The 11,128-nt window shown below is 31.0% G+C and overlaps 1 protein-coding gene across 3 annotated transcripts in view; it reads right to left on the bottom strand.

The window, feature by feature from the left end:
* Positions 1-10,788, bottom strand: part of LOC117178243 (tetracycline resistance protein, class H) — a 62,236-nt gene extending 51,448 nt beyond the window's left edge. For 2 of the 3 annotated variants that reach the window (XM_033369581.1, XM_033369582.1), the window contains exon 1: positions 9,285-10,788. In XM_033369581.1, coding sequence (XP_033225472.1) covers positions 9,285-10,272 — 988 coding nt within the window. In that variant the 5' untranslated portion in view covers positions 10,273-10,788. The remainder of the gene's footprint in view (positions 1-9,284) is intronic. The other variant, XM_033369580.1, reaches the window with a different exon arrangement.
* Between the last annotated feature and the right edge of the window lie 340 nt (positions 10,789-11,128).

The following is an 11,128-nucleotide window of genomic DNA, read 5'->3' as shown; positions in this document are numbered from 1 at the left end:
AACTTTGGTAACATTTAGAACTTAAACCCGATAAGAATTATCCATTAAATTTTTCGGTTGAAGTTAATTTTTTTATTGCAAAGGCTACTATCATATTTTGGGTCGGCATTCTTCTTGTTTGGTTGAAACAATTAAGCTATTCCATTTATGTTAAAAAATATATCTTTTTTACTTGAAAGTTCAACATTTTAGTAAAAAGATCATATTTTTAAGTTGAAAACTCAACTTCTTTGTAGATAATTCGCATTATTGCATGTAAAATTAATTTTTTTTGAAACTTCATGTATTTTGTTCAAGGTCCGTACTTTTTTATAGAAACATTAATCTTCTTGGTCGAAAATTTATCTTTTTGGTTGTAAATTTAACATTTTTCCTGTTTTTTGTTGTTGTTGTTAACGCTTTTTTTCTCAGATTTTTTAACTGAAATTTTAACTATTCCATATTTCGTTAAATCTTTATCGTGTATAGTGGATATGTTGGAAATTCGTCTTTTTGAATAGAATATTAATCTTCTTGGTCGATAATTCATCTTTTTGGTTAAAAATTAAACAATTTTGTTGAAAATTGTTTTTTTTTTATTTGTCAAAAGTTTTTTTTCAGAGTTTTTATCTGAAAATTTAACTCTTCCATGTTTAGTTAAAACCGAATAATATATATTGGATAGGTTGAAAATTCGTCTTTTTTTATCGAATATTCATCTTCTTAACTGAATCTTTTTGTTGAAAATTTTACAATTTTGTTTAAAAATTAATTTTTTTGTTTAAAGGTACTTTTTTTATCACTGTTTTTTTCTGAAAATTAAGCTCTTCCATCTTAAGTTAAAATCTTAACATACAAATTAGATAGGTTGGAAATTCGTACACAGGCGGCGTCATACCCCGCCAGGCCTCGACTACACCACTGCATCTATCGCTGTCGGTCACGCTTGGCCTGTTTTACTATCGGCGAGAAAACTATAGGCATCTGCCTTTGAAGCTTAACAACTCAGTCAAAAAAAATGCTAGCGCAACAAAAAAACGGTCATTTAAAAGCTGAAAGTGTTCTACGTTAATAAGCTTGAAGACGTTTATGTAAAAAAAAATTTGTGCTCAGCAGACTGAAAAATGTAAAAAAAAAAGTAAGGATTTTTGGATGCATTTAAGAACAGTCAAGTTTAGAGCATTATTTCTTATACAAGGGGCACTGGAAATTTTTTTTAAAATTCATGAGTATGAGGAAAACTGTTGTGAACCAGTTGCAGTTAAAAAATAAAAAAAAATTGTGCTTAAAAATACAAAAATGTGCAACTACATTATCTTCAGTTCTAATACAGATATTAAAGCGATTCTAACTGCAAACTGTAATGGATAGGCTCTGTATTTATTTTCAATCACCCGGAAGGATGTGTTAGTCTTCTATTTGTGAAAATCGCGATATTGTTAGACATTTTTGTTGTTGTTGGAAAACAAGTGAAAGAAAGCAGGGGGGGGGGGGGGCTTTTTTGTTTAACTGCCGACCGCTGATACCATTCTTCGACCACTGGTTCTGAATGCTTGGAAGGCACCTGGCCACGGGTGGCTTCTAAGTAAAGTAATTGCCATTTTTCCATAATTGCCATAAAGTAATCATAAAGTAATTGCCATTTTGGATGAAAATTCAAAAAGTGGGCACATTTTGAATATTTTTGAGACCACTTTTTTAAAAATTAAAAAATTCTCTGTACGGTTATTCATAGTATTCAAAAAATGTAATAATTTATCCTAATGACTTTTTTTGAAAAATCAAAAATTACTAGAGTTATATCATTTTTAAAATCCAAAAAAACAAACTAAAATTAACAATTTAGGCCAAACAACGCATGATAAGAAAAAAAGTATTGAGAAAAAAAACATTGATTTTTGATAGCCCTACAAGATTATGATAATAACTTTTTCAATTTGATCAAAAAGTTGAAAATTCCAAATTTGATCGTACAAAAAATTTTGAAATCACATTTTTTCAAGATGTATAAATTCTATGCACTGTTGTACATAGTACTTCAAATCTTAAACAATTTATCCTTCTGACTTTTTTCTATAAAGAGAAAATGGTCAGAGTTAGAGCATATTCAAAATCCAAAAAAATAAACTAAAATGAACATTTTAAGCCAAACAACGCATGATATGAAAAAAAGTCAGGAGAAGATAAATTTTCCTTTTTGAAAGCCCTATAAGATTATGATAACAACTTTTTTAATTTGGTTGAAAAGTTGAAAATTCCAAATTCGATCGTACCAAAAATATTTGAAACCACATTTTTTCAAGATTTGAATATTCGATGTACGGTTGTTCATAGTACTTAGAAACTCAAACAATTTATCCTCATGACTTTTTTCTATAAAAAGAAAATTATCAGAGTTAGAGCATTTTTAAAATCTAAAAAAACAAACTAAAATGAACATTTTAAGCCAAACAACGCATGGTATGAAAAAAAGTCAAGAGAAGAAAAACTTGGCTTTTTGAGAGTCCTACAGGAATATGATAACAACTTTTTTAATTCAGTCGAGAAGTTGAACATTCCAAATTTGATCGTACCAAAAATAATGAAAAATTCAATTTTTTAGTCAAACTACGCAAGAGACGAAAAAAATAAAAAAGCTCAAATTGCGCGCCGTGGAAATAACTACAATTTTATAATGAATCACTTTTTGATATTAGCTACGAAAAAAAATAAGACAAAAATTGATCATCCAAAAAAGAGCTATAATTTTTTATAGGACAAGTAGTTTTTGCTTTATCCGTAAAAAATAACATTCAAAATAAAAATATTAAATTTGTTTGAAAAAACGACACAAGGTATGAACTTAAATTACCAGACAAAAGTTGTTCGCCTAAAAAGATATATAATTTATTATTAATCATTTTTCGATAGGATGAGTAGATTTTCTTTTAATCGTAAAACATAAGATAAAAAATGAAAAAATTAACTTTTTGGAAAAAGCACAGAAAAGACGAAAGAGGACATAGCCTCCTATATTGGACCCTATATAGGTTCCTCTATTAGACCTTATGCAGATGCGTAGTCGTTTTTATTTAATCGTAAAAAACAATATTAAAAGTAAAAAAATAAAAATAAAATAATCATGATAAATACAATTTGCTTTTTATTTTGCAATTTTTTAAGAAGGAATCCCAGGCAGAGTTACATAAAAAATGTATTATAATTGATATAAAAGAGTTGTGTATAATGTGGAAAAGTTGACATGTTGCACAAAATCGAGTGCGAAGCACGAGATACGTGATGAGAATGTGTTCGTTAAAGCCAAAAGAGCTTTAACAAAAGAGAGTTCACGATGAGTGCGAAGCACGAGATACGTGATGAGAATGTGTTCGTTAAACCCAAAAGAGCTTTAACAAAAGAAAGTTCACAATCACAAAATTACAGTTGTCGGTCCGTTAACCTTTGATTTTAAAAGGTCTGTGTCCGAATGCGGAAGAAATGCAAAAGCCAAGTGCGGAGTGCGATTGCCATCAGTCGCGTGCCGTAGGTGCGCTCAAACTCTCGAGCTAAGCTCTTTTAACGAAAGAGAATTCACAATTACAAAATTACAGTGGTGGATGTTTTGAGTCTTAACTTTAAAATGTTTGCGCAAGTATGTGCGAAAATATAAAGACCGAGCGCGTAGCGGGAGGTAAATACTTTATCGAGCGCGAAGCGCGAGAACCACCAGTCGCGCGCCCTAGGTGCGCTCCAACTTGTGAGCCGCGCGCGCAGCGTGCGATGAGAATGTTCCCGCGTAGCGGGCAGTTTTTTTAAAATAAAATATTCATCGTTTTGGCTTGAAGATTTAAATGTTAATTTTCTACAGAAAAAGAAGTTGGTTAAATGGTAAATGGAATGGTTAAATTTTCAGATAAAAAAATGTTTAACGAAGAAAAAACGAATTTTTAACAAAATAGTTCAATTTGCATCCAAAGAGGTGAATCTTGAAGAAAATTAATTTTTAACAAAGGAGTTCAACTTCAAACCAAGTATAGTTTAATTTTGAATTAAAGAAGACAAATTTTTAACCAAATAGTTCAATTCTGAGAAATTCTAAAGGTCTAATGTTACAAACAAAAAAAAGATTTGTCCAGAAAATTGTGAAATTTTCAAATCAAGAAGACGATATTTCAACAAAACAGGTGAACCTTCAACTATGAAAATTAATTTTAATCTGAAAATATCAATTTTCTATTAAAAATGGAACAGTTACATTTTAAGTTATTAAAAAGGAATTCTCGGCCAAAAAAAGCAAATTCTCAACAAAATAATTGATGAATGAATCATCAGCAATATCAATTCTTAACCAAGTAGTTAAATTTTTAACTGAAAAATATTTTAGTTAAAATAAAAATCAGTTCAATTCAACCAAAAAAAAGAATTTATAATAAATTGCTGAATCCCTAACCAGAACAGATTAATTCTTAACCAAGCAGTTGTAGTTTTAATAAAAAAATGGTTAAATTTTTACCAAAAGAGTTGAATGTTTATCCTAAAAAGACGAATTTTTAACAAAACAGTTGAATTTTATACTAAAATAGATCACTTGCTAAACAAATAGTTACATTTTTTCAAATATAATAATTAAAGTTTTGACCAAACAAGATGAATTCTGAACAAAAAATATAATAGTTGACTTTTAAAATAAAAAAAATTAACTTTTTAACCGACAATACTTGTATTTTTTATTGGGTTCTATATGTAGTAGAGCCAGACTGTTTTCTAATTCTAAAATTTCCCCGCATGTTATGTCAATATATCAAGGACTTAATTAATTCATGAATTATTAATGTTTGGCCATCAAGATTTATTTTTATTTCATCGACTTTAAAATAAATCACTGTTTTAATCAAATACTTTCTATATTAAGTCATAAGGTTTACATTCGTTATTTAAAAATTAAAATTTTTCCAAATAATTTTTGATTACAACTTATTAAATTAATTATATGTAAATATAAATGAGCATTAATTTTACTGTAGCTCGAAAAAATTCTTGATTTTTCTTCAGCACTTGCTAAAAATGTATGTATGTCAATGGTACCTAAATTTATGGTAATTTTAATTCTGAAATAACAGAAGCATTGTTTCACGATTCAACTGCTTTCATAAAAATATACATTGAAATATCTATAATATGTTTCAGGGTGACATTTTAATAATTTAAAGCTAAGCTATAATTTTCAAAGCATTTCATATTGTTAGGCTTTATTCATCTTTAAATTGCAAAGAATTTAAATTTGAAGTTAGCAAAATTTTGGAGCCAGCTTATTAAATTTTTCAAATTATCCATTTTATATGTACAATTACATTTCCGATGATAATAATAATTTTTTAGTTGTCTTAAGGAATCAAGGATAAGGTCATAGTATCCTAAATGTGTGATAAATGTATTTTTTTAAATTAATTATACGTTAGTGTACGAGAATTTATTTCATTTCAGTTCAACGAACAATTGGTTTATCTTCCACTTCTGTTAATTAAGATTTTTGGCGAGGCTACCTAAATTTATGGTAATTTAAATTCTAAAATAAAGAATTATAGACTTATTTTTAAACAATTCATCTCATTTTATAAAATAATTTTTGTGTACACTGTATTCATTACAATATGTGTCAGAATCACATTTGCGTAATTTTCAAAAACTTTAAATTTCATTTTTTACTTAAGAATCTTTATATTTCAAACAACTTATATTTCGAACAACTTATATTTGAAACAATTTAAATTTCAAGTGTTGAAGATTTCAAATAAAGATTTTAAGTTATTATAACAAGATCCAATATGCTGAAAGGAAAGAAGCCAAAATCTGTAATGTTTAACATTCAAATTTACAATAGTGCCTTATGTAGTTGTAAAATAATACAGTCACGAAAAGATTGAAATAAATTTTTAACGATTCACATGAAAAATGTAACTAGAAAAAATATCTTCAGTGTTTATAACAAAGTTATCCAATATAATTTTTGTTGAAATTATTTCGAATGGATTACCACTTTCTTTCCTAAAAAGAAAGCGCAGAAACAAAACATTGTGCATCAATAAAAATTGATCTTATTTTTTTGTTGTCAGAAATGCAAAAGCTTTTTTAAAAAAAGGTCCAGAACATAAATCTTAAGTTACTGTTTTGACGCAGCAATATCAAGTCATCTTTTATCACAGAAAAATGTCGATCATTGAAAGTACACCGATTCGATGTTGTTTGGAGTTGCAGTAAAAATGATACATTCTAGAGAATGACAGTGCAGACAGGTATATTCATGTAAAAGTTTTTCACTTTAGGTATTCTTATTTTTAGAAAAAATTCTTACTTCGAGAACATAAAAAATTAGCTGCAATCAAAAGGATTCCATTATTTATCCATTATGGTAAAAGAACCTTGTACGAAATACGGTTGAATAATAGTCTACGTTTTTCTAATATTGAGGCCATTGCTTTACTGGTTATAATCAATTAAACTAGAGAAATGAAATCCAAACTTAGTTATCAAAAAACAAAAACAAAAAAAATAATTTTTATTACAGGGTTGCTACAAAATCTCAATTTCGAAATTTCCTGAGTTCCTTTGACTATTCCCTGGCCAATTTTTAATTTTCCCTGACCGTTCGAAATTTTTATTTTATGTATAAAAACAACCTGGCACCTATAAGAGATCAAGAATTTTAATGTAAAAATAGGTTTATTTCTAAATTTATTCTAAACACACTTAGTTACAACAGTCACAAGGAATTTTATATGAGGTTATCCACAAATTACGTAATGTTACATAAAAAACAATAATTTTTAACCAAATATAAGTTGCGTAATTAACTCGAAAAAATAGATTTTGACCAAAAGATGGATTAGTTCAATATTTAGTTAAAACAGTTAATTTTCAACAAAAAAAGAGACATTTTCAACAAAAAAGGTATATGTTAAGTCAAAGAGATGTATTTTAAATTAAAATGATGATTTTCAAATTAAAAAATGGACTCTTGAACAATTAAGTTTTCAACCCGATAATATGCATTTGTAGCAACAAAAAAAAATAACTAAAAAACAAAGTTACCACCAAAAATAAAATGGATAAAATTTTATAAAAATAAATTTTGAACCAAAAAGGTGAAATTTCAACTAATGAGAATACTTTCTTACCAAAAAAAGGAATTTTCAGCAAATTAGAACATTCTCTGTATACTCAATATAACAAAATATTAATTATAGAAACTCGTATTAATATCCTCTGCAAGGCAAAGCAATCTACAATGATTATAACAGTATTGAAATCAATTGAATTATGATACTTATTATTTTAATTGACTGGTTTGATTGATATTTTATTATTTATGACGTTAATATTATTTGTGTACTAAAAGAAGAAGAATAATATATGGCGAGTTGGTCAAAAAAATGAGGACACGAACTTTTGATCTTTAGGAGACAGAATTGATGTTAATTTATATAATTTGACAGAAATTCACGCGAAACTCAATTTTCTCCATTTCACGTGAGAATCTCAGGACAATGTAAATAACAATGGGTTTGAAAGCTAAGGAATCTGAGCGTGAAAGTGATATAAGACAAAGAATCATAATTGGAAGAGAAAATGTTTTTTTTTGCCCTCTCACGACTCCCATTTTACTTTTAAGATTTTCTTACTAATTTTCATAAAAATGGCTTGAAACAATTTAATTCTGAGCCAAGAATTTAATGTAAACGAAAAAAAGGATGCTGCCTTAAACAAGATTTGAATTCTGTGAGTTCAAGGGATATTAAACAATTTAATAAATATCCAAGAATATATTTAAAGTATTGTAAAGATTGCAATGATTTTTTAAGTACTGGAGATTGTTAGTAAAGATTTGAGTAATTTCCAAGGCTTTTAAAGCGTTTCAAGAAATTGTGTAAATTTGGAAATATTGACGATTTAAAAATTTTCGAAATTTCGAATGGCTCTAATTACTATCAATATGTTATTTTTAAATGTTTCAAATAGTTTACATTTCAGAATACACGCATAGGAAATATGCAAGTCGACGAGCTGTAAAAGTTTAAACTTTTGAAATAATTTTTCAAATTCGAAATTTTGTAATTGTAATTTAAATAAATGTAATAAACGTCATTCAGAAAAGTGGTTAAGATAAAGTTAAGAAGTTTCATAAAAATCGATATTTGAGTAGATAAGAACCTTTTTGACAAACCGCTTCAATGATGTAATATGTACGATAAAAAATAATTGGTTTCTGTCAAGACCTATAGCCTATACAGAAGAAAAGTTCATTGTAGTTGTAGGTATTGAAAATAAAAGTCTGATAGTGATAAAATGGGTAAACCTGTATATTTTTGAATTATTCTGAAACAAATCGTTGGACCGTTTAAGGACTGAAGGCAACAACGTTTAATTTCGTTCGAGCTGGTATTCCCGGTAGCATTAGAATTCAAACGAATAAGTGGAGTACAGAGTCAAGGCCAGAGAATAAGACTGAATAGGCGAAGAAGAAACGACCCTGTTTTGCTGAAAATGAATCCGTTCTTCCCTCACTTGCCATCCATTAAAATATTATTAAATAAGAGAATCTTCTCGTGCAACCTTCACTTTTTTTAATTATTGGTGTCCTATTTTTGAATTTCAAAAATATATATTCCTTCCTTTAATATTATACGGTCCCAAATGAAAATAAGAAATTAATATTTCTCTTTCTATTCAACTATGTTGTTCTTTAACGCACCTTTTAAAAGCATATGATTTCAGTTTAGAAATTCTCCAAATTAAATGTTTCTAAGTTGAGAGCCATCTCAATTAAATAATCACAATTCAAGAGCTTCATCGGTTAACTACTTCCCATTCTAATGCAGCATTTTAAACTGAATTGGTAATTTTTTATAAACAAATTAAGAGATTATATATGGCCTTATGTAGTATTACTATGCAACAAAACGAGCCAATTAAACGAGTATTTATTTCTCTAATGGCCAGATTATACGTTCAAATAAGGTCTATATTTAGGATTTATAATAACCTAATTCAATTTTCTAATTAATTAACTGTCAAACCGAAATAAATCATGTTTTCATTGAATGTTCAGTTAAATCAATTGTGCCTGCGTTCGAACGAGCGCGAAATTGCGTACTTTTAATTCAATAGCATGTTTTTCCTCAATGTATCAGGTTATCCTTTTCGTGTGAAGCATTTGGGAGACCTTTCTGCATATCCCACAAAATCGATCAACCCAACAAATCATTTGAAAATAAATCTATGAACTCCCTTAGGAATACACTTTCCCATAGACAACAGATCTGACTCACCGTACATTGGTCCTACAATGACCATAACGATGATCATGAGCACAGCGACCCTTTTCTGTCTATTATTTTCTCCCTTCTTAAAGGCCACTCTGAAGGTCTCAGCAATATGCTTCAGTGAGAAGAAATGAAGGGCTGAGCCACAGGCAGACCTCTTCTCCGCATCATTCTTGTCCTTCTCCAAGATCACTGGCCTGGGTGCTTCTTTGATAACAACCAGTCCATAAACGAAGCTAAGTACATAGCACACCGTGGAAATTGCAAATACTCCATAGAATCCTATCTTGATGTAGAGAATTCCCGACAACGCCATCCCCACTGGCACTCCCAGAGACAGAAAAACATTCACAAACCCGATCCTCAATGTTCTGGATTCTACGCTCGTAATATCTCCAATGTAGCTAAAAATCGCCATAAACATTGTAAACCATCCCCCCGTCAAGGCTGGCCATAATGCCTCCGACAAACCCGCAGCTTCCATCGGCAACTCATAAAACCAATACGTACATGCAATCAAGCTTATACTCGTCAAAAACTCCCCAACAATCGGCAACAACATACAAGGTTTCCTCAACCCTGTTCTGTCACTCCAGGCCCCCAAAAAGAGGATCAAAATTGTTGGCAACCCACTTTGTAAAGCAGTCTTCCATGTCTGCATTCCAGCCACTAATTGCTGAACAGACATTTCCTGCTCAGCCAATCCCGAAGTGTTCCTGGCTGCTAGAGCACTGCAAACTTCATCAGAATAGGCCAGATTCACTCGACAGGCCTTTTCGAGATTTAGGTTTTGGGTGGCTAGGGATGCAAGGACACTAGGCATGATGTAACATGCCACCATAGGCTCGACTGTTATGTTGCTTGTGAAGAAATTCCACTTTTGTTTTAGGGACATTGTCTTCCAGGTGGAGACTTCCTTTTCCGTAGGGACATCCTTGGAGGGTGGGATACCACCCGTGGGCGGGAGAACCCCGGGGGTTGCTGCACTATTCATTCTGGTCAGATGTGGGGCTCTTTTTAGATTTTTAAGCTCTGTCTTCCCATGGATAGTTGATCTCTTAGGAGGCTTCGAAAATCCCTCAGAGTAGTTTGGAATCAAGTTCAGATCAAAGTTTTGGCTTAGAGTCGATTCCTGAATATCTATTAAATCTCCTTATGCGGATTCTAGATAGACAGTTTTGATCTGTTTCAACATCCCGATTTTGAGATTCAGTAAACAAAAAAAGCTTGGACCTTTTTGAGGATCATTAGGTATGATGTTTTAACACTGGTTCCTAGGAAACATTATGAAATTGTGACACCTAGATAGACACCTTAACTTGAGAGTTCTTTTATAGCGATTTTCGTGAAGATTGGAGATCCGTTGGTAAAAAATGGTGCTAGTGAATAGAGGATAGGATTGCCGGATGGTGTGGACGTGGTGGTCACTGGAGCACTACTGGTCACTGGAAACTACCGGCGCGATATTGGTGGCTGCTGGGATGGCCCGTTTGGACTGATTGCGATTCTACCTCTGCTCCTGACTAATGCTGTATTGTGCTTTGCGATATTGCCCCCTCCCGCCTGGTCGAGCCACCTTCTCTTCTGCTTGTTCTTCCTCTTCCTCCATCGTCTCCTGCTCTGCATTTCCCCCTCCATGAAAACCTGGTGGATAGGTCTGTCCGACACTAAATACTGGGGCACGTTACAGTGACCTACGTATAAGGTGTAGCGATAGTAACATAAGTACACTGACCTTATGGCGGACCTTCGACTCATCCGGGTTTGATGACAAGACGAGTCTATTCAGACGCGTCGTATGTCAGGCCTCGACTAATCGATCATCTTCCGTCTAAAATCCATGCAGAATT

The sequence above is a fragment of the Belonocnema kinseyi genome, chromosome 8 (genome assembly GCF_010883055.1).
Source record: "Belonocnema kinseyi isolate 2016_QV_RU_SX_M_011 chromosome 8, B_treatae_v1, whole genome shotgun sequence".
Taxonomy (NCBI): domain Eukaryota; kingdom Metazoa; phylum Arthropoda; class Insecta; order Hymenoptera; family Cynipidae; genus Belonocnema; species Belonocnema kinseyi.
This window is presented reverse-complemented; position numbering and strand designations above follow the sequence as displayed.